Genomic DNA, 27,861 nt, shown 5'->3' with positions numbered 1-27,861 from the left:
TGAGTAAATCATCTTTAAGCCATATCAATTTATGTGCCTGCATGCTTAGCAGTTGTTGAACAAGCTGACCTAAAACTAGCTGTGATGTTATTAGGGAACTAAGAGCAATTGCAGCATACCTAATAGTGTCTTAGTTTCTCAGTACTGCTGTAAGGTAGTGCTAGCGCTCATATTTCTTGCTGTCTTGACTTCCAGGTCTGTTTCTTAAGCCCTACTTTCACTCTTCCACAGTGGCTTTTTCTCAGACTGGTGCTCTTCCCTTGGAAGCTCTGATGGTGCTTACAGGTGTGATGTTGCTTGGGAAGGGTGGGGTCAAGCTCTTCTCTTTCACTTCTTGAGTCACTCAGCATGGAGGAAGTGTTTGAAAGCTTCCTGGCTCCCCCTTCATGGAAAGAGAACGGCATCCATAAAGATGAATTAATACAGGAATGCTTTTGTGTTTCTTGTCACTTAAAATCGGTCTTCAGCTCATGTGGCTTTAAGTGAATGGGGCAGATGCAATCTAAAATAAACATGTACATGTGATAACTTCAGTGTTAACAAGATGCATTTTTAAGTTTACTTACAGTATGCTTAGGCAGATCTTCTATTTTGTGTATTTAAAACTGAGTTGTAAGCTTGCCTTCAGAGTATGTTTCAGTTTTAAGCAGCTTTAATTTTATTTTTTCTCCACCTGAGAACCCAGATTATGAAGTATGTCTCATCTTACAATTAGTTTTAATCTTTGACATTATAGAATCAGATCAGCTCTGTAATCCTTATGAGTGCTTTAGAGGAAGGCCATGGGGTTGTCATACTTTCATAGCTTACTTGTCAAATCAGTTTTGTTTTTAAGAAATGCTTGGGGTCTTGTAATAACTGCTGGTGTCTGCCTGGCATTACAGTGTAAGGTATTATCTGCTGTTTGTTTGATACCTAATATAACTTGGAATGGTATCATGCCTGTAAATAATTAATCCTTTGATTTCTTAGTGAAATCAACATATTGTTGTTGCATAAAATAAGGTTTGCTGCTTTAATTGCAAATGTATTTATTTCCCTTGAGGAACGGCTAGCCTGTGAGTATTTCATCCTGGTATGTGGGAGATAAGTCCTTGTATCTGTTCAGGTACAAGGCATTACACTTGCTGAGACCAGTTTAGTCATTTACTCTTGTTTGACTTCAAGTAATTAAACACAGGAAGTCTGCAAAGTGTATCCCTTTATAGTAGTGTCTTGCTGCTTAGTTTATTCAGGTGTGCATCTTGCACTTTTTTTGGGTGAGGAAATCTTAGAAATTATCTGAAGTGCCCTGTCTCTGAGGAGTTCAGCTTCTCTGTGGCATCCTTTTTGTTCCCTGACTTCTACAATAATCTTAAAAGATTCTTCCTTTGATAAAAGATAAATATGCTAGTGCTTGTAGGAGTTAAACTAATTCTTATTCATAAAATTTTAAAGGTTTTTAAATTTTATTTAATGAAATAATAATTATAAGCATGCAAATAGTCTCCTAGTAATGATGTGGGGGAGTTACTAAGGTATTAAATTCAATAATTGGGAACACATGAATCTGGGCTAATTAATGCCTCCCAAATCAGATTGATAACATAGCAGAGGTAGCCATTGTAATCCACTAATGGAGTAGTGGAAATTTGAAGTCTGTGGTAAAGATCCCTTCCTTTAAAGATAGGTATATGGAGCTGTCAGTAAAAATCTTCTGGTGTAACTAATAAGACTGATTTGTGGTGTGGTGCTGCTAAAGGAGGGGCAGCATAGGATGACTGTAGGCTGTTTCCTTGGTACTAACTCTCAAAAGAGGTGGTGAGGGTGCCTGGCCAGCTGCAAACTACTAAAATAACAGAATTGTGGCAAATGGATAATAGACTAAAGGTAAGAGGCAGTAAAACTCGTAAGGGAAAATGTTTCACATATGTCAGTGATTTGAGGGAGTCTGATTTGGGTAACACTTCATCCCAAATAAATATTCCTGTTTTAATTTTTGAAAATTCATAAATGTCATGGTGAAAGGCTCATAAAGCAGGCTTCCGTGGAATGGTACTGGTTGTTTTATTCACTCTGGACTTTTTTTTTTTAAAGGCAAGTTCCTGTATATGATAACTTCCAGAGTTAAGTCCCATTGTGTTTTGTGCTGAACTTTTTAATTGCCTGTGGCTATATTGAACAGAACAAGTGATGAATAGCAAGGTGAGTTCAGTTGTGCTAAACTGCTCATGGCACAAGAGTGAAGGCCACCTGAAAATACTTCATGTTTCTGGAGTAAGTTGAGTCATAGCAAGTAAAATTGTTTGTAGGTGAATGTTAGACTTGGAAATCCTAATTTAATGTACTTCTAGCATGGACTGTGAGCTAGATTGCCCCTTAGATTTGACATTTTTAGGGATTTTTGAAGTTCTGTTAAAACAGTTTCTTTGTACGGTAGTTGAAAACTGGTGAATACTGGGAAAAGAAAAATGCTGGTATGGCACTGCTCAAGTACACTGCAAGTCTATGTTTGCAATGCTGTGTGTGTTGCTGTTTCCCCTGCCCTTGAGCCTCCTCAGAAGAAGGATGCAAATATGAAATCACTTTCTTAAAGGAGAAAGAACTTAATAGCTTGTAATTTCAGAATCTACTATCTATCTGGAGAAGTTAAGTAGGGACTTGCCTGTTTTTGAACTATCATGCCTAGTTTTCATTTTGGTAAGAGTGGTGGCTGCAAAGTAGCAGGCTTCAAATAAGAAGTTCTTAAAAAAGAAGTTACAGTGGAACCCTTTGCTGCAAGATGTAGTAACCATGAAAAGTTTTTAGGCTCTACAGGGTGTGTGTGTGAAGATACAGCCTTTGGCTCAGAGGATTGCTGAACCCACAGATAACGGGAGGCTGAGAACATTCTGGTGGGAACTGTTAATAATGCTTGTCTTACCCATAAGCCTCTCCCTATGCATCTTAACACTTATATCTCACCTCTAGTAGCCTGTACCAGGTGGGTCTGATCTCTGTCCTGATCTATTATGATTTATGCAGCACTTTAATCTGAATCACTGAAATCTTACAGAATGTTGATTGAGGTGAAGTTAGCAGTTAAGACTTACATTGGTAATTGCCTTTAACTTGCTTCAAGGTGTCTAAATAAGCATAAACTTTTTTGAAGCCTGAGACTTACATGTGTATGTATTGGGTTTCACAAAACAGTGCTGATGTTGATAGTTTCATTTGCTTAACTGCTTACAGATGCAGTTCCACTAGCTTGTGGAGTGCCTGTTCAGTCTGAGTTCTTGCTAGGCAAGCTGCAGTTTCATCCCAGGAGATGTGGCAGATTGGTCTCTTCAGTACTTCTACACAAAGTGCAGATTAAAAACTGGTTCAAAATCTATGACGGGGCTATGACTAGTCTGATTTCTAGTGTTGCTGTTATGGTTTCTGCTTTGCCAAGGTATACATGTGTTCATAAATGGTAGGGAACTCTACTAAATCAAATAATGAGGAAGCTACAGATGTGAAGTACTTGTAAGCAAAGAGCTCTTGCTACTGCATATTCTCTTGTTTCTGCCCCTTCAAAGCAAAGAATATTCTAGGGATTCAGTATTGAGTGTGTGTGCACAGTGCAGAATTAGACTAGGTCTTAATCTAAGGCAAGCTTCCCCTTTTAAAAGAGGCATAGTTTATAGGGTTGTTAAATATGTCTCTGACAAATGTTGAAACAACGTTCTTACTGTACATGTTCTTTCCAATAACAAATGCATTATCAGTTTTATTTTGCCAACAGTAAAGAATACAAAAAGCAGTGTTTACAATTTACTGTATGCAGGTAGAAATGTTTTGCGTACTCTGTAGATTTGAACTTAAATAATTGGAAAAAGCTGGTTAAAGGAAAAAATGTATACAGAGAATTGTGATAATGAAAGCTTAGATTTTACTGGCCACTTGTTCTTTTGTGCACAATCAATCTGTGGTCTGACTAAGCACTGTTCTGCATTGCCAAGTCCCTAGGTCTGTGGTAGAACTGTGTGACCTGTCCATTTTGACAGTTGAAGCCAGTAAGGCTGGAGCTAGGTTGTCTTCATTGTCTTTTTTTTTTTTTTTTTTTATTTCGGGTGGTGAGGTTAACCACTCTTACCAGCAGAGAGCAGGGCTGGTCATGCATATGTTAAATACCAGTAGCGCCTTGGGGTAAAAAGGATTGAACTTGTTGATACTTTGGAAGGGTTGTTCTGCGACTAGAAATCTAAGATGCTGTGAGAATGGGGAAGTGATAATGACCTTTTCCATGAGTTTAAGCTCCTTCCAGCTGGTACTTCTATCAATTTTCTCAAACATCAGTGAACTAAAATTGGTGTGGAGAGAGGGTTGCTGTTTGGGGGACCTCATGCAGAAGTCCCTAGTCTTGCCTCTGAAACTTAATAATATCAGACACTTTTCCAGTATCAGCATTGCAAATTATAAAAGTATTTAATCGTACAAGGAGCATTTCCAACACAAATGCTAAACTCTTTTGGGTCTTAATCATATGTCATTCAAACAAGATGGTGTCACACCTTGCTATCAAACTGGTGAATAACTTGGTAATTTGTTAGCATGGGAACTGTACATACTGAGTTCTGCCTAACATCTGATTAAGGTACTTGGACAATCTTATGTTTCTCACAGCAGTTGATGAAATAAGTTGTCTGTAGATGCAGATGACATTATTTTATAGATGTGCAATAAAACAAGGAAGGCTTTTTAAAAGGTCCAGATGTTAAATGCCAATTAAGAGTAATACTGACAGTATGCTGGTGTTCCTGTATTGATTGTGCCTGTTTTCGGTCAGAAATGTGTATTAATAACAGCCCCTAAATACTTGTCGGATAGCTCCCAGGAAAAGTTGCTGGTAAGAACTGCAGTCAGTGATAATTTCTAATGGTTCTTTATTGCTGAACTTGGTCACCACTGTGGCATTTCTAGCCTTCTTTCCCTAAGGCTTGATGTATAAGCTTTGTCCTTTTCTCTAGGCTCTGATGTTCTACATTTAGCCCTTGGGTTCCTTCCTTACCCAGCACCTCCCATCGGTGTTACACAGCAGAAAAAACATTTTAAAAAAAATTGAAGATATAAGCACTGAGAACATAGGATTACAATTTTGTTTAAACGACTCCTAAGTGTTGCCAAAAAAGAAAAGTTTTGCACCAGAGTCATGGCAACAAGAGAGAAGACACTGCCTGGCAAGAAGAGTGTTGAAACTGTTGAGCGCTGAGAGGTCTACAGGCAGGCTTATATGGAAGTACAGTAGCAGAGAAGATGAAAACATAAATAAATGATGTTCTAATAAAGCTTGAAGCTGGTTTTATTCACTACCTAGAAGTAGTTAAATCGGTAGAAATTTTTTTAATTATTGGTGGTTCTGATGGTCCAGTGTGATTCTGGTGAGGCTATAGATGTGCAGACCTGCATTAACAGAATGTGGTCTGCACAGGTGGGATCTGAGAATAGTGTTAAATCGACTGCCACTTACACTTACTGTTGGACAAGTTCTTGTCAAGAGACAACGAAATCCCAACTTCCAAATTGCATTATTATTACTAAAGATAATTACACAAAAATTAACGTTTTCGGTTAGAAAGGCCTTTAAAGGTTACCTAGTCCACCCTCCACACCCACAATAAGCACAGACATCTTCAACTAGATCAGTGTGCTTTAAGAGTTCTGTCCAGCATGACCTGAAATGTTTCCAGGGATGGGGCATGTACCACCTCTTTAGGCAACCTGTTCCCCTACCAGCACTGTAAAAAAATGTTCCTTATATCTAGTCTGAATGTAGTTTCTTAGTTTGAAACCATTAGCCCTTTTCTTGTTGCAACAGGCCCCACTAAAAATTTTACCCCCCATCTTTCTTGTAAGCCCCTATTACACATGCTCACCATGAGACTGGACAGTGTGTCTCAGTTGGACTGAACTACTTAGCTGCAGCTCTGTTACAGCTCATGGCTGTTCTCTTGATACAAGACTTTTTTTATGTGATAAATGCTTTATCTAGGGAGGTACAGTCTGTGAAAGATGGCATCACACAAAAAATAAATCACAATTTGTGAATGGTGCATTCTTAAATAGAAGCAGCAGAGCACTGTAATGTAGGATTGAAATCCACTCTTACTCTTCATTGTTATATCCTTGTTACTAGTATTTTTTACCTTTACAGTTACATTTACTTCCTAGATGCTGTGCCTATTCAACCTCTATGTAAAGGCACTTGATACTTAACTGAAAGTTCGTAAGATGTCTAGCTTAATTCTGTGGCAAAGAACATAGGTAATTGTATCTTTGAGTTAATGTTGGAACAAATCAGGAGAAGGTGTGTGCTAGAGGAGGTAACATCCTTGCAGAAATACCTGGTAGCAGAAGTTCTGGGTAATGTTTTGGCCTTGCCAGAATCTCCCATTTGAGATTTTGAGTGTGTAAACACTTGTGATTTGGCTTCAGTTTTAGCAGGGAATTATTGCTGTGGAAGGGTGGTGGGGAGCCTCACATTAAACACAACAGATAAAGCTGTTTAAGAAAAAAACAAACCCAAACCCCAAAACAAAACCAAAATAATCCCCAACACAGCATATTAGCTCAGGCTTTTAATATACCAAAGGCTTAATGGCAGTGGGACAGGTACTAATGAATACACTTCAGCTGTATTTCTCCTGAGTAGTACAAGACTTTAGAATGCACATGGTGACATCAGGTTTTTCAACTATGAAATTCCCATCTGTACTACAAAATGAGATGGTATCACATGGCATCAAACTCTGGTCTCCTGTAAACAAGATACAGGTGGAGCACAGTGTGCTTATTCACAGTTTTTGGACAGACAAGTTTAAAAGTGGTCCGTTCATGAAGTTTGGATACTCTAATGCCCCAGGCTTGTTCATGTAACTGAACCTAAGTATTTTGGTGTATCTGTGTATGCTGATGATGAGAATCAACTTATATTGCTAAGCAAAGTCCTTTTATATTGGTATACATTTAAGCCAATGTATTAGAATATATAACTTACTTACAAATGCATTTGTGTGTGTGTGTGTGTTCAGAGGGAGCGGGGCTGGGAAGTCTCCTTTTGACTAAAGAGCAAGGCTTGATCCATAAGCAAAGGAATTACATGAAGTTGTATTTCCTGCTGATTCACTACCTTTCTGTAGTGAGCCCCTCTTTTGTCTAGTAACTAGCAGCTGGGCAAGAAATGCTGTGATTTGTCTGGTTTTAAGCTAACTTGTTTACTGACAAGTGCAAGCATGCTGATTTTCTGTCAGCAAGCCAGCCAACTGTGAATGTTGAACTTGTGCTTCTTTTCTGGTGGAGAGCATTAACTTCTCTCTTCCGTACATCTGTTGGCCATTGGAAAATATGATTTTTTTGTCTTATAAAAATCTTGGATTTCTCCATAACTGTATAAGCTCAGTTCTTATTCTAGGTCTGAGACTGAACTCTGTAAGATAAAAATGTCAGAACAAGGATAACAGATATGATTTCCTCAAGTAGTTAATCTATTTTAAGTGCACACTTGACTCAAATAGCTTCTGTTCTATGATTAGGCATTGCTGTATATTTGGAGTTTCACTCAACATTGCAAGAGTTGTAGAATTGTAGATGAACATTCACTGTTCTGTTGCTTTTTTTTTTTAGGCATACCTGAATAAATTTAGAAAGCTTTTTAGAGCATTGGTGGTATCTTATGATTCTTTAAAAATGATACTAAGCATCTTATGTTAAGAAGGAAAAAATAGATGAATGTGAGAATTTGACCTTCTCGTAGAGGGGACTCCCAAGTTTTTCTGCAACCTGGGTTATTTTAGATAAGCATGTGGATACTAGTTCTCAGTTAAAAATTTTCAAATCTTTTTGTTGCTGTTGTTTATACTGTGGTAATTAACCGTTTGCCTCTGGGAACTCCCTGGCCATCTTGGCAGAAGTCAGCCAGGCAGAGCAACCTGATACATCAAGGTTAGCTCTCCTTTGTTTTGAGGGGTGATTTAGGTGACCTCTAAAAGTTCCTGCTGACCTAAATTATTCTGTGATTTAGTCCCCACTTTCATGGTTAACTGCAAGTATTTTGAGTTTCAGGCAACCAAGACTTAAATTGTCAGCGGTGAAGTCCTTTCCCACAGACTGGAGGAGGACCCTTGTTTTGACGCCTTAACCAATTCCCCCAAAAGTGAACATAGGCATGTTTCTGTATTGCTTGTACCCTGGGGAGTGATTCTGTGATACGTTATGACTGCAAAGGAGTTACTACACTCTGCATTAATTTAACAGAAACTTTACCTCTGTCTTGCAAGATTGATGGAGTGGGAGTGATCTATGAGAGACCATTAAAAGTACTCAAGCACATAACTGAAATGACAGCTATTCTCAGGAGAAACTGTCTAAATTACAGGAGGACAGTACACCTTTTAACTGAAAATAGTGCCAGGTTAAGCCTGGTTTGCTTTTGGGTATTTCTCCTCAAGCTAAAGAGCTTAAGTAACTTTCATGCTTACCGCAATTGATACAAGCGTGCCTTTAACTGGCTTAAGTATATTTTAAATATGTTTTAAAGTGATTAACTGTAGTGATCAGTAATCAATGTAAATTACTAAGACCTTACTGACTTATAAACATCAGGTAGTATCTTTAAAAGGAAGAAGAGGGACTCGGGTTCACATGTTGTTTTTTTCCTTGTGTTTCCACAGTTGAACTGCATTGTTTGCCAGTTTACTAAGTGATTAGGTAAATGGTTCTCTAAATAAATCTAAAAGTAGCCCTTAGTTGTACTGTTCCAGCTAGAAATTAAATAATTTTTTTAATGCCCAGGTAAATTCTCCCTCCCTGGATATCTGTATATAGATTTTTTGAGGTTACGATAGATTTATCCTACTTCATCTCTCTTCCTCTCAAATGTCTACACTGGCAACAAGGAAAGTCTTTTCTATCTGAGATTTCTTACTCTGGAAGGTCACTAGGCCAGGGAAATGGGATGTTGAAAGGAGTGTCTAGACTTCTTAAGAGTAACTACTCTTCTCAAAAATTCTATTGAGTCAAGATTTCTAACTTGGTACTCTATCCTTAGAATTTCAGAATCGAAGTAGATATTCCTACTTGACTTTCCTATTCTGCTTGAAAAGGTACTACCAATTTATAAAAAGGAGACCATGAAGTAGAGCATTGGCTTTATGTAAATGAAGGCAGATACTGTTCTGAATGCTGGAAAAAGGCAATGTAGTATAAATTGTCATATTCAAATAGAGCTTGTTAGTGATCTGATTACCATGCCTTACTGAAAAGAGCTACTGCATTTTTAATAGTATGTTAAGGTACTCTGTTTTTAAAATACATTTCAGTGATCGTATTCCACCTCTTTTCCAGAAATGTTATGAACAAAAACAGTACAAAAATGGACTCAAGTTCTGCAAGATGATCCTCTCTAATCCGAAATTCGCTGAACATGGAGGTAACTGCAGACTCAAAAGATTGATTCCCCCCTCCCCCGCCCCCTGTCATGAGCTAAAATGTATAATCAGCCAATTCTGTACTATTGGGAAAGGAGCCTGTTGCTGGGTATGGTATTGTCCTTAGGACTGAATAATTACTCTGGATTTCCAGTCTTTGGGCATTCAGACCCAAGTTTTCACCCTAGCTCAGCCACAGTCCTGTGTGTTGGGATGATGAAGATCAAAATGTATTGTGGAAGCACACTTCAGTGAAGCTTCCAAGTAGGTAGTCTTTCTAGGTTTCTGGGGCAGAATGCTAGTGTGGTTTTTAATTCCATTCCTATTTAATAGCAAGCCCAGCCTTTTTTTTGAATATCGCATGAAAGCATTCTGCCAATGAATTAAAAATCTTGCTTTTTCATCAAGTTCATGCTCTTAAATATTCTGTACTGCATACCAAATTGCCACTTACAAGGAGCAAACTTAGGTGTAATACTCTTGTTGATAAGACTTGAAGGTAAAGACAGAATCTGGAAATCCTGTTCTGATAAATACTGCAGGAAACAGGACAGCAAAATGTTGCTTCTTTTTACATCTGTCAGAACTTAATCGTCAATAAGGTACTCTAGTCAATGTATTACAGGATTTCTGTTGCATGGTTCAGCCAGTCTTCCTTTCTGATACACTAAATTTTTTGTTTGTCTACTGTAGAAGTAACCTAACGTGGAATGTGCATGTACTGCATCAGTGAAATTATTTTATTTGACATTGTCAAATCTTGGCAAAATGTTTGACTAATCCTTTTCATGCTTCCATCAGTGTCTGCTGTTTCTTCACTGTCTTCATTACTACCCACAGATAAAAGTACAGCTTCCTTCTTGCTTCAAAGCTAGAGTGGCTTACCTAGCTCTGACCTAATGCATTTGTCTCTGCTAACATTTGTCGTCTTGTAACATGCCAGTATCCATCTCTGTCTTTTCTGCTTTTGCTGCCTCTTAAACTTTTCCAGGACAACTAGCTGCCTTGGCAGTCCACATACAACTTGGGCTCTGAGCCACTAATGGCTTTGAAGCTTGGGAGCAAAGCCTGGAACGAACAGCTGAAGCAGAACTAAGCCAATGAAATGAGCTGATGGGAAGCTGCACTGTTGTTACACTTAGCTTCAGAGTCAAGGAATTTGAAAAATTTAGTGAGAAGGTGACAAACAGATGGATTGCTGTGGCTGGACAGTTACCTCCCTGGTGTGGGAAGGTAGGAGTAGCTTGTCCTCCTTCCCACAGTGGGGATATTGTTTTTGAAGCTTCCTGATATTATTGGGAAGGTATCATTCTAGCTTTCTCTGTTTCACAGCTTGGATGTAGGATAACTTAAAAACAATTTTTTTGTTTTAAAACCCTGGTCCATTCTGGGTTATCATTTTCTTTAGGTGTACTTTTACAGAAAATGGTGTTTAACAGGTCTATTGATGAAGCTTCAAACTGCTGTTATGACTGAGCTTGAGATGATGAGCTGTTGCCATTAATACTGGGGAAATGTTGCTATTGGAAAAAACGGTACTGTGGTGAAAATGTGACTAATCTTCTGGCAGGGGCAAAACTTAAGTGGTCTCTTACTTAGCAAAAAAATGCTGAAATATGAATTTGGAACAGTTTTCAGGCATAGTGCATGCATTACATGCAACTTGTTTCCCACACTGTTACTTGAAGAATGGGGACAGAGGGGGAGCAATAGTCAAACTGATGTATTTATATCTTGTGTCTTGCAATGTTGATTAAAATGCTACTACTTTAGAGAAGGTCTTTTACCTCCAAAATACTGTAGCAGGAAATATGCCTCTTAAAACTAATGCTTTGTAAGCAAACTGTAGTGGAGCTGACTGACATCTGTTTCTTATGGTATGATACAACTTGACGATTTTCTTTCTTTTTCTGCCTACCTGGAACTTGAACACACATTGAGAAGCTCTCCAAAATTGTTTTAGGTTATTCCTGACTCCCTTAAAGCCAGTTAAATGTGTTTTTTAATTAAAAAGGTCTGTGTTGTCTGTGTTCATCACATCTGTATGATGCTCTGCAGTGGTCTTTTTACCAATTTCAAGAAAGGAAATGCTTTCATATAAGTCAGCTGTGCCATGCTGCTATCCTGATGTAAAATTATCTTTTAATGGGGAACTTCACTGTATAACAACTTCAAAGGCTATCTGCACTGTGAAACTGGCATATGGGAAGTCAGAAACATAATATGATATTTCTTACAGAGACGCTCGCGATGAAAGGACTGACCTTGAACTGCTTAGGGAAGAAGGAAGAAGCATATGAATTTGTTCGTAAAGGACTTCGTAATGATGTAAAGAGTCATGTCTGTATCCTTTGTAATGCAAAACCTGATCTTTTTACTATGAGTTCTCACTTCTGCATGTATGATTTTGTTGCTGTATCAGTACATGCTTTTGAGGTACATAATGTGGTCTGTATAAAATCTAAAATGTGTACAGTGAATTTTGATTGGTAATCAAATACTTGAAGTAGGTTTTATTCTCCTTTTTACAATTTTGCAGAATTTTTAAGAAAAACGCCTTTTTACACTTCTAGGAAAAGATGATAACTTTCTACAGAGAATAGATATGACTTATAGAATCTGGCCTTTTCTAAAGTTCTTTTCTCTCCTAAAGGTATAAATCCAGTCTAGAGGTGCTTTGAAAATACCTATTTTGCCACTAGATTTTTAAGTAACAGTTTAGGTCTACTGACTTGATGGCTACTACTCTGTTCTAAGTTTGTTTTCGAAAAGTTTATACCTGTGAAATACTTCACAGCTACCCAAGGGCTTTGGGAGTAGCTGTCTTCTATTTAAGCCACAGGCAGGAGGCTGTTTCACATTTGCACAGAATGTGTCACTTGTTCTGTTCGTGTTTGAGTTGCATGTTAAGGGGCAGGTTTCCTATTAAATATTTAAGCTTTTAACATTACCAAAAAATCCTCCTTTAGTATCACAGGCAACACTTCCTGATGGCCATCTAGTGTAAACAGCCATCCCTTTGTCTTAACCATTCCTGTATTAAATGTCCAGGGAGCTTGAGGCTGGGAAAAACCTCTTTAAGTATGTGGAGGATATCAGAGTTACTAGAGGTGTGCCGCAGAACAATCAAAGGTGATTTGTACCTTGTTGATCTTAGAAGTTGAACACCTAAGGAATACCAAAGCAACTTTAATCTGTGCATAAGAAGTCTCACCCCTTAAATCAGGGAACAATAGAATCTGGGTGAGTTATTGGAGAGTATAGGGGGATTCTGATTCCTAAGCAAAAATCCAGAGTGGGATTTATCAGCATCAGGAATTCTTGCTTGCAATTTATGCTGTCTCTTACAATTGTAAAGAAGACTTTTCTGCCAATGCTGGAAGGATCTGTGCTTTTTCAGATCTGACTTGGGGATTAGGGTAGTCAAAGGGACCTTCTTCCTGGACAAGTTTTAGAAAAACCCGGGTTTTTTTGATTAGGAGTTCTAGCGGATTTACATCATTGTTTTACTGACTTGTTAAATTGCCTTAGCTTAAGAAAACTACAAAGATTTTTGTTTTCTTAACTCGGAGAAAGTGTAAACTCATCTGAATCCTATTAGGCACAAAGTTGTGGCTGTTTATTTTTTTTAGCTGTATCCACAGAACTAGCTCTGGCAAAGCAAGAAATGCCAGCTTTTTGCATTCAAGTGTATTGTTGCAGCTCTACAGAGAATCCTCTAGAGTAGTCTTGTCTGTGCAGAATTAATGTCTCTAGTGTGCACAAGCTAACTGATACTAGATTAATTCCAGACTAGGCATCAGGTTTGTCACAGTACTTTCAGTTGTCATCTTTTGCTAAATTTTAAAGGAATAGCAAACCTCTTTTACAATTACCACACATTTAAGAGCCCAAATGTCTGAATGTTTCCTAATGGTGGGGCTCAGTACTTGGGGAGAGTAAAGACTAGGAGAATATATAGGCAGGTTATGAGAAGCTGAGCTTTTTAATAAAGGTTCCTTCTACATCCTTCGCAAAGGCTTGTGACTAGCTATGAAGTTCACATGGAAGCTTGAAGGCCTGTTGATCCTCAGTGCTACCTAAACAGAACTTGGGAGGTTCTCTGAAATAATGTAAACATTCCCTGTTTTATGTGAATTTAATGCCTAACACTTTGTTACCCAGTGCACAGCCCCAGTTCACACACCCTGTCTAGGTATGTGTTTATTGCATGTCTGTGCAGAGATGGATCCACAAAGCCAGCACACCTTTTAATACATAGTAAACATTTTATACATTTTAAACAATTGTTTACAACTACGTTTAGTCACACTTAATTCTCATTGGTTCTTACAAGCCAAGCCTCGTGTCCATTTAAAGGTACAGCATTCTTTTTTTTTACTGCCTGTATTCTGTGGGAGGGGGCTTTCTTCTGCTCAAGGGTGGATCTTTTACTATGCTAATTAGGGTAGTTCACACATAGTTCAAGTAATTTTCAGTTTAGTGCAACTTGAGCATATCTTGTTATGCCTCAGCTTGACTTATTTAGTATGTCTATCCCTTCTCCCAAGGCCATGTTGTGCCAACTATCTGTAACATTTTCTATTTTTCAAACTCTCCTGTTCTTGACTGTAGGTATTTACATATTTTGTCTAAATCTCAGGTTAAATAATAGACTGGCCTTTTGTTAATCATGTATCTATGAGCTGGTAAACTGCAGTTTCCCTCTTTGAGGCTGTTTAAGAATACTTTTTTCAGATAAGTCTCACCTTATCTCCTGATTGCATTATTGACATTGAACAACATTTACAGGCACATTGAATCAATACATAAATACATACAGACACTAACAATCCAATTATTAATGTAGCAGCCTTTTTATCCATGTGGTTAATTTAGGCAACCAAGATGTTAACCACTTCCATGTTTCTTCAGATCATAAAGACATCCTTTTGTATTTCATGCAAAATCTTAGTTTGTTTCCAAATTTAATTCAAATCAGTAGAAATGAGTCTACAGCAGCTAGTGTTTAATGTAGTATACAGTCCCCCTTTTGAAGCTAAAAGCATATCTAAACCATTCTATCTTGAATTGCAATGTTAGCTGATTGTCTTAACTTCCTGTTGTAAAGCTGCAGCAGTATCTGCGATTTCATTTCTAATATGTCTATAATTGCAGAGATATTTACAATATCTTTTTAAATTTGCTTCCTTCTAGCCGTGGAAGGAACCACAGAGCAGAAGAGTGAAAAGCTATATATAGGTCTCTGTATCAGTGGATTACAGCCTCTTTTATGCTTCTGTAAATAAGTTCTTGACCAGGCTTTAGAGTCTAGTTTTTCTGTTATGTTATGTAATGCTTGGAACTAGTGCTCCTAAGGTATATATTCCTGCATAATTCTTCACTAAATTTTTTCTAGCATTTTTTATGCAAAGCCAATACCAACCTTTTCTTTCTGGAGCAGGCCAGGATTCCTGAAAATTCCTTCCCAATTAATAATTTCACTGCACTTAGAATAGTTTTCTACCGTAACCATGTTGTTGTTAGTCAAATCTGCCAGTGCCTTTTGGAGGAGTACACTGTTGGACTCATTTACGGTAACCACTCTGGTGATCAGGAATTTCTATATCCCGTTCTTGTTGGCTGTCTGAGCTTACATTGAAAGAAGTATTTCTTCATAAATTTTGCCAAGTTGTTTCTGCTGGAACAGGGATTCCTGTAACTGACATTCCTTTCTTTGCACGTTCAGGAAAGCATGTACAGACCCAACAATTTGTCATCTTCTCAGTTCTCATTGCTTCTTCAGTTTGAGGTGAATATTAAGGTCCCATGGACCTGGAAGACTGTCCTCGTTCACTTTTGAGTAATGGTAATACCAAGTAAAAGAAGACTATTAACCTTTTTAGTTCATTCATTTCTATTTCTGAAAGCCAGTATACTTTTAAAGATACAGTAATAATGTTATTCCCTATAATACAAAGTATAAAAACATTTCTCCTTGTATACAGTCTAAATGAACTACTGATTCTCAGTTTGTCAAGGTGGGGTTCATTGATTTCATGTTAACTTCTGTTTCAAAAGTCTGGTCTCTTTTGACTTCCACTTTTCCAGAGGGGCACTCTTCACTAGAGTGTAGTGAATCCAAGAATCTATTCTGTTTACCTTGATCGCTGTGGATGTGACTAATAATACCAAATGTGGTCCTTTCCACTGTTCTCTTACGGGTTCATCTTTCCAGGTTCTGATATAAACTAGATCTCCTGGTTGGAAGGTATGTACTGGGGTGTCCAGAGGTACAGGTGCTCTTCTGTTCAGGTACCTATGAAGCGAAGATAGCGTGCCCCAACAGTAGCATGTATTCAGTAAGTATCTGATTATTGCTTATATGCATCTGATCACCTTTCCCTGTTAAGCTGCTTACTGGGTATGGTTTACCATATAAAATTTCAAAAGGACTAATTCCTTCTCAAACCTTGGGGGTAATTTGGATTCTTGATAAAGCTATGGTGAAGACATCTGTCAATTCATTTGGGTTTCCTGGTGTAATTTTAAGATTTGTCTTTCCAGAGTTTGACTCGTTCTCTCTAGTTTCCCACTAGATTGTGGCCTCCAATGTGTATGTAAGTCCCAATCAAACTGAAAATTTGGCAATTTCCCGCACTACCTTAGCAATAAAATGAGGCCCATTATCTGATGGTATACTCTTGGGTATTGCAAACCTAGGAAGAATTTCTTTCAATAACACTGATTACTTCTCTTTCCTTGTTCATTCAACACAGGAAAGCTTCTACCCATCCAGAAAAGGTATCTACAAGAACCAGCAGATATTTATACCAATTACATCTTAGTAACTCAGAGAAATCTATTTGCCAGTACTCCCCTGGAGTATGTCCGATCTTAACTTACCCTGGAGGGGGCATTTTCTGTATCTTTGGATTATTTGTGACAAATCAGGCATTGTTTCACAATATTAGCAAGCTGTTGCATTCTTGGCTCTACAGCATAAGGTCTTATGCTTGCCACTTGTTCTAGCTCCCATATGGGTTTCCTGGTGAGTTTTATTTTTTGATTCCCTCATTAATGGGAGCAATAACTATAATTTGTCTATTGTCTGTTTTCCGTCCATTTTGAATTTTGGTACAATTCAGAAGTTTTGCCAGTTGATCATCCCTTTCAGAGTAATTTGGAGGCTCTCTTAATACTTTCTCAATAGGAATCAAGGCTTCCGTTATAGAATTCGATAGAGCTATTTGTTTTGTGGCTTCGTCTGCTCTTTGATTACCCCTAATTACATCTGATTTTTCGTTCTGGTGAGCGCTGCAGTCAGTCACAGATACTCCTTTTGATTTTTGAACTGCACATAAGAATCTTAAATTTTTTTTCCCATGTTTGATTGGAGTTCCTTGTGAAGATAAAAGCTGTCGTCTTCCCAGATGGCCTCATGAGCACGTACCACCTCAGATGCATATTTTGACTCGTTTATCTTCAGACCGTTCCAGGGCTAGAGTCAATGCAGCAATTTCAGGTTTCTGAGCTGATATTTTGACAGATAACAGCTTCATCTCCATTTCACCTTTCAAAGTTACCACAGCCTATCCTGCTTTTGGCTCTCTGTCGTCCATAAAACTGCTTCCATCAGTGAATAACTCCCAGTCTGGATTCTCTAAGGGTGTATTTCAGATCTAGTTGGCTGGGGTACACCTGTTCTGTGACACGTAAACAGGTTTTATTCCAATTTATTATTTTCATGAACAGGGAGTAGGGTTGCAGGCTTTAGGACGAAAGTCACCTTCAAAGTGACATCATCTGGTTTGATCAAGGATGCCTGATACTGAATCAGTCTGTTTGGGGAAAACCAGTGATGGCCTTTCTGCTTCAATACTGCCAAAACAGCACAATGCATAAAACCAATAACAGGTTGTCCCAAAGTCAATTTTTGAGCTTCTGTAATTAAGACACTTGCTGCCACTGCTCTGAGGCATGTTGGGCCATCCATTGCTCACCTCATCTAATTGCCTAAAGAGGTATGCCACTGGCCTTTTCCAGCCTTCAAGGGGTTTGAGTTTGAACTCCTAAGGCCACATGTTGTTTTTCATACACATACAAAGTGAAAGGTTTACTCAAGTCTGGGAATCCTAGTGTGAGGGCCCTCAAGTTGTAATTCTGTAGTGTCACAGCTTTTACAACATTCAGGAGTCCATTAAGGAATTTCTTCAGACCCTTTGCAGCATATATGGTTTAGCAATTAAACTGAAATTTCATATCCACAGGTGATACCACCTGGCCATTCCTAAAAGTCCTCTTAATTCTTCAATTTTGGAAGGGCTGTGTGGCATATCGCCTCCTTTTGTTCTGTTCCCAGTCCTCTCTCATCCTGTGAAGTCTCAGACCCCGGATATTTTACAGTTGGCTGAGCAATGTGTGCTTTTTTCTGTGGTGCTCAGTACCCAGCAAGTCCCAAGAAATTCAGTAAGCTAACGGTGGCTGCATGATATCCTGTTCCGTTGTGGCTCCCAGTAGAATTGTCATCTACATATTGAAGCCAGGTAATGAAAGAGTTCTTACCTTGCCAGTGCTGCCAATTCTTTGGCCAATACAGTACCAAACAAAGTAGGGCTATTGTTGAATCCCTGAAGTAACATAGCCAAGCAGAGTTGAACTTTCTGTCCTGTTGTTGGGTTTTCCCATTCAAATGCAGGATTTTTGTCTCCCCTCCTCCAAGGATATGCAAAAGAAGGCATCCTTCAAATGCAATACTATAAAATAGATATTGTTATTAGGTCAGGATGATACCAAGATATAGAGGTCCAAACCCACAGGATGTATGTTGACTGTGATTTAATTAATTTCCCTCAGATCTTGCACCAATTGGTATTACTGATTTTGGGGTTTCTAACTGTTAAGGTCAGGGTATTATATTCAGATTGACACAGCTTCAATCATCCATATTTAATAAAATTACTTATTAGTGGTTCTAAGCCTATTCAAGCTTCTAACTTAATAGGCTATTGTTTTGTTTTTTTTCTGACAAGTTGTGTTCTGGGTTTTAATTCAATCTTTACTGGTACTGCGTTCTTTGTTCTTCCAAGTCTGTTGGTTGCCCATAAGGTGGATGTTACAGCATCCAAAATTTCCTCTGGGTTATTTGCATCTCTCTGTTGTTTCTCTGTTAATAAACAGATTTGAGCCTTTCACATGTTTCCCTTCAGCAGGTGTAGCTATGTTGTCTTATCAGAGAAAGGTTTCTGTGCTCTTAATTTACACAATGGATCTCACCCTAAGAAGGGGGTAAGGGGCATTCTGGCATATAGAGGAATTCATGGGTTGGTTTCACTTTCAATTTTACATTCCATCAGTTTTTGAAATGTTTTCAAATCTCACTTTCCCATTACTCCACAATTGGCATATAGCTATTACTTAAAGAACCCCGACAGCTAGTTATAACTGAATGAATATGTTGTTTCTGTATCCACTAGGACATTAATAGTTTTGTTCCCCAGCTGAACTGGAACCAGGGGATCAGCTGGGAAAATTTTAATATTGTCCTGTGACTCAATCTTTCCTGCCAGGTAGGGCCCTTATTCTTCCACTATCCTTTTTTTCTTTTCTTTTTCCCCTCTGCGTATAGCACACTGTTTTGGTCCTAAGGGTGTGTGACCTTGCTGGTTTCTTCCCAACCGCTTTCTTCTCCCTATTCCTCTCTTACCTGTAGCAGTCTCAGTTATAGGTGCTGTCAATAGAGATGTTTGCAATTTCATCTTACTCTGTTCTTTGTGTTGCTTTATTTCTCTTCTGAGTTGTTACACACTTACACACTTGATATGCTATCTCTATCAACTGCAGAACAGACTCTTCTCCTACCCCATCGACTTCCTGTAACTTTTCTTACATTTTGTGACTATTTTCCAGTGAACAACATGTTAAATGCTTTGTGAGTAGCTTTCTCATCTGGGTTTAAATCCATCCACTCTTGGCTACCTCATAACCACTCATAAAAAGCTGATGGACTTTCTTTAGGGCCATGTTTTCCAAAAGCTGGTACTTTCTATCAGGGTTTTCCTGAAAATAGCTGACAGATTGTTACCTCTGATTTATTGAACTGGAGACAAATGGCACATGTACAAAAACTGGTAAGCCTTCCACCTCGATGGCTTGTCTCAGAGCAAGCCTGCTAGAAACAGGATTAAAGTTTTCATCTCTTTTAAGTATCCTGCATTTGTACCATAAAGGGGTGGGGCTGTAGATACCAACAATTGCAAATCTACACACACCCCTCCCCGCAGTCCCATTCTTTCTTTCTAGCTCCTGGCAGCAACATGTTGCCGCCGCCCCCGCCCCTCCATTTACGCTTCTGAATGTATGGTTCTCTATGCAAAGTCATAAAAGCATCAGTAGGAGGCATTTCATTCCACTGCCCCAGCTGGCAACAAAACATCAGTTGTCCACCATTCACCATTCCCCAGTTTATAATTTGGCCACTAGTGGTTGCAATATCATTTTATCTGTAGTCAAGGGATCACTTCCAAACTTACTAAAATTCTTCAGGATGCATCTGAGAGGAGAGTGAAGGGGCGTTTTTGCAGAAGCAGATGAACATATTTTGGTACTGAAAAGAATTTAATTATATATATATATAAAAGAATATAATTATAAATGCGTAGCCTTCCAGTCCCTATTTTCACACACATATCCAAAAAACCAAGTGTGTAAACCTGTGTACAAACAGCTCCTGCTGCATATCATCTTGGTCTGTCTTACGTAGGGCCCAGACTGAAAAAATCCTGCTGCTACTTTTTCAATTCCCAGTTGCCCCCCTCTCACCCAAGAAATACCTCTATATGATGCACCATTGAGTCACTGGTTGTTCTGGCTCTGGGGCTGGTTGTACTAAGTCCCTGATCAAAAAGGTCAGCACACGCTGGAATTTATTTGGGAGAGACCGCTGGAATTTGTCTGGCAGAGCCGCTTTGCCTGGAGCCGTTGGTCGATCCTGGCAGGGTACTGTGGCAGCCCCATGGGTTGTCAGAAGCTGCTGGCTCACAAAGAGAGCACAGCCCTGGTTCACACAGCCAGACCAGGCATTTATTTATTGCATGTCTGTGCAGAGATAGGTGCTGGGTGGTAAATCCACAAAGCCAGCACACCTTTTAATACATAGTAAAACATTTTATGCACTTTGAACAATGGTTTACAATTATGTTTAGTCACACCAACCATTCTCATTGGTTCTTACAAGCTTTATGTCCATTTAAAGGTACAGCATTCTTTTTTTTCACTGGGCATGTTCTGTGGGGAGGAGCTCCCTTAGTAGGGGGCTTTCTTGGTTCAAGGGTGGATCTTTTACTATGCTAATCAGGGTAGTTCACGCATGGTTCAAATAAATTTCAGTTTGGTCTCCTTAGCTGTTTGGCTGCCCTTAAGCTTATCTTGTTATGCCTCAGCTTGACTTATTTAGGATGTCTGTCCCTTCTCCCAAGGCTGTGTTCCGCCACCTATCTGTAACATTCAGTTATAATATAATCAGTTATGAATTATATATATAATTATATATATTTTTATATAATATAGTTCAGTTATAAAAATATCTGTTAATATTTTTCAAACTCTCTCCTGTTCACTATAGATATTCACATGTTTTGTCTAAATCTTAGGTTAAATAATGGACTGGTCTTCTGTTAATCACATATCCGTGAGCCAGTTGACTATGGTTTTAAAGGGGAAGGCAGGGGGTAGCCACTAAAGTAATCTTGTTCCAGTAGCTGGTTTTGAGCAAGTGCAGTACATCTATGGGTTCATATATATATATATATATATGCGTGTATTTAACATTTGAAGGTACTTTTGGTATATTTTATCATCTGTACTTTTTAGAGAGCACCTGGTAGATTATGTGTAAAATACAGCTGGTCACTTCAGTGTTGTGACTTACTAGAGGAGGAGTAGGTTTTAATTCTTCTATAGTTGCCCATATTGAGATTTTGGGGAAAATGCTGGCTGTAAAATTGTTTAAAAATACAGAAATTTTCTCGTCAAACTGCAAATTATTTCTGATGTGGTCTCGGATACAACCTAAGTAATGATCAGGTCAGAGATCTACATTAATTTCAAGAATAAATGTTTCAGATAGTGACATGTTACAGACAAGGCACTGTAGGAACACAGGCCAGACTGCCCAGAGATGTCTGTCTACTGTAATAAATTGGTGGTGCTGTGCTTTGCTGGTTTTATCAGCTGTTAAAATTTCTTAGGCTTAGTCTTGATTATTGTACTTCTGAATGGGTTTATGTTTTTCTTTACCTGATTGCTTAGTGAAGAATGTGATTTATGAAAGATTAACTCAGATTACCTATTAAATCCAGGAATGGTAATGATGCCTGATTAAATTATTCAAAGCATCATCTTAGTTTAAGTATGCTGTTAAAGTGCACATAAATTCTTAGGAGCTGAATTGTCTTGCTCTAGGTGAAAATCTAAAATATCAGTAGTTTTGAGGCGTATGAAGATGCTATATTTAGCTTTGATCCATGTCCTGAATACTTGAGCTCAATTAGGCAAGGTAGGATTTATAGAAACAAGTAGCGATGTTAGTCCAACTGCTGTAACTGTATCCAAACTCATTTTGTTCCCCTTTCATGTTTAGTCTTCAATCTTCACAGCAGCAATAGGAGCTCTCCTAGTAGTCTCAAAGATGCATGTGGAGTTCTTGTGTGCTTCAGCTGCCTGAAATTAATTTTGTGTTCCCATAGAAATATGAAACAGGGTCTCTTGTTTGTATACTGGAAGTTTCCTTCAGACTTAATTCTCACAAGTCTTTTCTTTTGACTGGAGTCTTGTGTATCTTTTCCTTTTAATAACTTCAAACCTGCTTTATATCTTCATACATAGAACTTAGTTCAGTATATGAGCCTTTCTTAGAAAAAGGGAACTTAACGGTTCTGTTTCTTTGATTAATTTGACGAGTTTAACCCATTGAATTTTTTTGTGCTTCCTTGACTTTTTGAGATGCAAAGTTTAGAAATGATTGTTTCTTTGGAAGGAATGGTTGTTTCTGTTTCAATTCAATAGCATAAGAACTTTTAAATATTTTGGTTATCAGCATACCAAGTTATTTGTGCCATTTTTATTGAAAGCAGGTGAAGGATGCATATACCTCTCCTAAGATTTGCTGTGTTTTGCAGCTTCAGGGGCACATGGGAGAGTTTCTTGAGAGAAAATTTGAAAATCAAAGTAAGTCCAGATTTACTACTGTGGAAGATGTTGCCTTAGTGAGCAACTAGTAACCTGGAGTAACAAAAGGTAGATAATGTCAAGTAATCTTTCTTTTAATGTGACTTTTGGAGACTGATGTAAACACACGCATTGTAATGCGTTGCTATGATGTATGTTTGTTTCATGCTTTGAATTCAGAATCTTTCCAGGATAAAAAGGATGCTTGTGAAAGGAAAGTACTGAAACGACACAATGCTGATGGAAATCTGAGATGTTGAGAATGTGACAAAGACTTGATGCACAGAAAATACTAAGATTTCCTTATGTTAATGAATAAAGCGTAGCTTTGTGTTTATCCCTTACTGTAAAATTGGAAACTAATTGAGGTTACAGATAGGCAAGGGAGGAAAGGTAAAACTTGCATCTCATTCTAACAATACAATCAGCGTACTTCTAGGAGTAAGAAATCCTACTGTATTTACAGTAATGTTTTAAACAATACAACTCTAGGAATAATTCTTCTGGGTCATATGGAGCTTGAATCATTTAGTTTGCATAACTGTTTTGTGGGGTTATGAATATGACTTAGCAGAAGATATTTAAATGAGACTTCATTGCTTGTTTGGAAACATTTAATATTTAAAATGTGTCAGTAGAGTCTGGCAGCAGTAATCAAACTTCAGGGTGCTAATCTTCAAGGAAGATGTCAAGTTCTTTGGTCTGTAACACAAATGCGCTGCAGTTACTTTGTGAAGGTTGTGAATGTATCTTCCTTAATGTGCATTAGGTTGGCATGTTTATGGTCTTTTGCAACGTTCTGATAAGAAATACGATGAAGCCATCAAGTGTTACCGGAATGCACTCAAACTAGATAAAGATAATCTACAGATCTTGAGGGATCTATCTCTGTTGCAGATTCAGATGAGGGATTTAGAAGGGTATAGAGTAAGTATTCTCTTTGAATTCCTATTTATTATTGTTAGCATTCTCTTGTTACTGTATTGCATTATTAAGTCTTTTATTGGTAGTAATTCTGTTGCTACTTGGTTTTGATGTTTCAGAAGTGTTTTAAGCTCTTGTTTAGGAAAGCATGAAAGCATATTGCAGCAGAGCTCCATGTAATGTTGAGAACAGAACTAGAAGTGCAGTTATTCTGTACAATTTGAGTTGTGGATCACTTTATATATCATTCTCAATTATTTTTTCACTAAAATAATGAAAATAAAAAGGATAAGAATTTAAAGCTTAGCAAGTGGGAGTGCTTACTGTGCTATTGTGAAGTACTGCAGATGGTGTTTCCGGTGCATATACTGAAGGTGTTTTTTGTGAGAAACACACTATCTTGTTTCTTTCAAGTATGTGTGAAACTTGCCACATGATGGCTGATTTCTTGAATCCCAATACTGATTTTATCATGAATAAAACCTTAAAATTTATCTAAAACCAGAGTTAGTGGTTTCAGAATGGCTGAATTTAACTTGGCTGTGAAAGGGATGAGTGCTGCTTATCTTCCATTCTCTAGTTCATGTGAAGTAGAGGACTGGATTGTGGGCTTTGGTATTAGTTGGTCTCTTTCACTGTGGATGTTGAATTTGCTAATGTGGGAAAAGGGAATAACTGATTTTCGGATGTAATTTGACTTGGGGAAGGGAGTCTGAGAAGTGCTGCAGCAGTATGAGGACCATGTGCCTGGACTTGAGGAGAGTGGAACTGCTCTTCCAGTGGCAGTGAGCTCATGCTTTTTAACAGAAATCCTTCTCTGAGATTTCAAAGCTCAGCCTTTGGAAGTAATTTAGGCCCTTAAGAAGTACTTTTGAAAATTATACCACCTCTGTCCCAACAAACAGATTTTATGCTTTTTGCAATTACTCCTATACTCAGAAGGTAGCCCCCAGATTTATGAGACAGAAACATGCTGGTTTTCCCTTTGCTGTTAGAATTTTTAAAAAATGCCTAGGGCTTAAGAAAGATATTTTAGAATATTAGCCTTACTGGTAGTAAATAATGAGAAAGGTGGAGTAACTGTTTTTAACGTCTCTGTTCTTTTTAAATTGCTTTTCTTTTACTGAAGGAGACAAGATACCAGCTACTTCAGCTGCGCCCCACACAAAGAGCTTCCTGGATTGGATATGCTATTGCTTACCACTTACTAAAAGATTATGATATGGCCTTAAAACTACTTGAAGAGTTTAGGAAAACGCAACAGGTAAGACTTATATTCTGGAAAAAAAACACTTTTCTGTATAGGAGACAGAATCTGAGGAATTAGTTCTTCATAATTAGGAACCAATGAAGAATTAGTAGGAAATTTGTGGAGCTTTCTGCTTTGAGCAGAAAGATTTCCAGGGGCTTAGCAGCTGATGCAAATTATAAAGGAACACATATGCTTTGCAGTAGGCTGTTTGGGTTGAGGATATGAGGGTAGACTGATGGGCAGTAATTTGTGAGGTAAATTGTGATTTGTGAGGCTTGTAGCTAAAGAAAATTCATGATGGTCTTGTCCCTTTACAGTAGGTAAAACTTCAGAAAATACTATTTAGTGTTAGATGTGCTCATTTGCTCTTTCTCCTGCCATAGTCTGGGTGCCATTTGGTCTCTACAAAGAGTGTTAAAAGACACTTTCATTGCTTTGTATGCATCTGTATATTATGCACTTAAAATTAGTACTTGGTGTAATTAAATCAGTACTTGGTAGTAGGAAAGCATAGCTGAAAATTCTTTGAGGAGAGTTGGTGTTAACTGAAACTTTGTTGGAGTGAATCAAATGGTATAATGCTAAAATCACAGATTATAACCTTTTCTGAGAGAGACATTCCCTTGTTCTGTTAGTGGTAACGCAGAACTATGAAGTCTGAATTAACAGAACAGAGTGGATGTGTTGATTATTCTATAACTTGGAAGGAAAAAACATGTTTATAAATGCATTCAGCTTGGGTGGTGTGTTGGCAGTGCCATGTGCAAATAGTAAGATATTATCTGACCTATAGATAGTGATTTTTTTTGGTTTTGTTTTTAAAAACCAAAATCTTTCATCCTTTTTGAAATAACTGCATTTGAGATCTTACACAACCAGAATGGCACTATAAGAAAAGAAATTAATAATCGCTAGGAGGGACCAGTGTTTGCGTCTTGATCATGTATCGTGGTCAAAAAAAGGATTTTGCAAACTGGGTATATATAGCTTGATATTTCAAAAGATTGTAACTTCAGTGTTGAATAAAAACTGATAACAATAGTTTCAATGAAAATTGGGTCATCTTTTATGAGTGTTTGACAGCTAGAAAGTCATGGTTCTTGACTGAGTCAGCAGAGCCCAATCTGACTGAATTCAGTGTCAAAATGACTAGTCAAATTGGAGTATATAATACATGGACAAACTGTAAATGAAGTGTAAAAAGTTGAGATTCTTTTAGGGACTACAGGCTTAACAGTGCTGTTGGCCCCTTGGAGAGAATGAAAGGGATGCTGTTAATGTTGTCTTTTCTGAAAGGTTGTGTGTAAATATGCTTGCTTGAGGGCAGTCATGCTGATAATCCTGTCAGTCTAGCAGCCAAGCCGGATTCAAATACCATTTGCTGTAGATGAACACATTAAATCAGTTGAGTCTGCTGTGCAAGGTACCACAATGTAAACCTTGCCCAAAACCAAAGAAATCCTGAGAAGATCTCAAGCTCTGATGCCATTTTTTGGTAAAATTGGAAATACTTGGGAAATATCCTTTAATAGCAGTCACAGGGAAATAGTGGAAAAGCGGACAGAAATATGCTACAAATATTGGACAACATGAGTTTACAGAAAACTAATTGTCAAGCCTTTCCTCTTTTTTGAGATCGGTAGAGGCAGTTAAGTGGCATATTGTGTGCTCTCCCCCAAAACACTGAAAATAAGGATGATCATGTTAGTTTAATTTTTCTTGCAAATAGGGAGTTGGCTTTGCTGTGCTAGCTTGCTGAGGAGGGCAGGCCCATGCAGAGCCCCAGCCACTGGAAGAGAGAGTCAATGCGTTGGGTCCAGAACAGTCAGGAGAGCCCAAGCTAACTCTTAGCTCAATTTTGCCACAAATTGACTCTTCCATGGTAGTCCTCCAATTTACTGTTTGTGTGATCTCTGGATATTTGAGTCCTGCACTTCAAATAGTTGAGTTCAGGGTATTCCATTGATCTTCCAGGAGGTGCATTTCTTGCTTACTTCACTTTCCAAATCTCCCCTTTGCCCTGTACTTTGTATGCACTCCAACTCAATAGATGAGATTTTGTGACTGACTTGATAGAATATTGCATGTGACTGATACTTGTCAAAGTTTAAAAGGAGTGTTAAAAGACTGAAGGGTTTCCAAATCACTAGTGAATGGGAATCTTCAACGAACTGATGTTTTCAATGAGTTTTATGGCAATCTGTATTAGGCCTGATATGGTTTACCATTATTGTTAATGAATAAGGAAGTAAATGTAACATGTTATGTAAAATGCTGCTGTCATAATAGTTGGTAAATAATGGTGGTGTAGGGTGATCATATTCATTTACTTGAATTACTCAGGCAGCTCTGTCCATTCAGATGTGAATTAACACAGCCAAAACCAAGTAGTAAAACTAAGAAAAAGATCAAGGAACTGTGATTTTAGTGTTTGTAGGTGAGTATCTGAAGACGCAATATTACAAAATAATGGAGCTAATTAGCTACAAGCTGTTGCCAAAACCAGCAGTCTGACTTTTTCCTGTGTGCTCCCACTGCTTCCTTGTGCAGCACTGGTTGACTCGTGGAGGGCTGGTTCAGGAAGCCAAAGTGACAGAAAAATAATCACTCTTTTGAAGGATTGATTGGCTGAACTGAACAACTGTGAGGTGAGAGGGGAAAAAGGAAGGGGAATAATAGAGGGAAGTGAACTGCCTTTGTTGATCTAGGCTGCAGTTAGGTTGGCTTAGCTCTACTGTAAAATTGTCCTTCAGGGCAAACTTGCGGGTAAAAAACAAAAAAATACCCTTATTTCTGAGAAGCAGGGATTTTCTCTGTAGAGCACTGATTACTGAGAGATCAAGACTTACTGATGACCCTGTTTATAAAAAGTTAGAAAATTAAAAGAATACAGAAATGTAAGAGGACTAGAGAAAATGCTGTCCAGTGAAGGTCAGAAATTTTCTTTGTTTACTGTAAAACCCCTAGGTGATTCTAGTACAGTTTAGATGCTGGTTTGGGGAAGAATGATAGCTAGGAAGAATCCCTAGTGGGGAAAAATAAAGGAACAAGTAG

General features: G+C 38.1%; 1 protein-coding gene across 7 annotated transcripts in view; it reads left to right on the top strand.

Moving 5' to 3' along the window:
* NAA16 (N-alpha-acetyltransferase 16, NatA auxiliary subunit) overlaps positions 1-27,861 on the top strand; it is a 78,914-nt gene that overhangs the window by 3,127 nt on the left and 47,926 nt on the right. For 6 of the 7 annotated variants that reach the window (XR_008731141.1, XR_008731142.1, XM_055703326.1 and 3 more), the window contains exons 2-5: positions 9,343-9,427; positions 11,665-11,769; positions 23,401-23,558; positions 24,685-24,819. Coding sequence is in view for 5 of the 7 variants with exons in the window: in XM_055703326.1 (XP_055559301.1) it covers positions 9,343-9,427; positions 11,665-11,769; positions 23,401-23,558; positions 24,685-24,819 (483 nt within the window). In the remaining 2 variants the exon portion in view is untranslated. Of the gene's footprint in view, positions 1-9,342; positions 9,428-11,662; positions 11,770-22,582; positions 22,701-23,400; positions 23,559-24,684; positions 24,820-27,861 lie in introns of those variants that run through there. The other variant, XM_055703327.1, reaches the window with a different exon arrangement.

This window comes from Falco cherrug, chromosome 2, assembly GCF_023634085.1.
Source record: "Falco cherrug isolate bFalChe1 chromosome 2, bFalChe1.pri, whole genome shotgun sequence".
Lineage (NCBI taxonomy): Eukaryota > Metazoa > Chordata > Aves > Falconiformes > Falconidae > Falco > Falco cherrug.
This window is presented reverse-complemented; position numbering and strand designations above follow the sequence as displayed.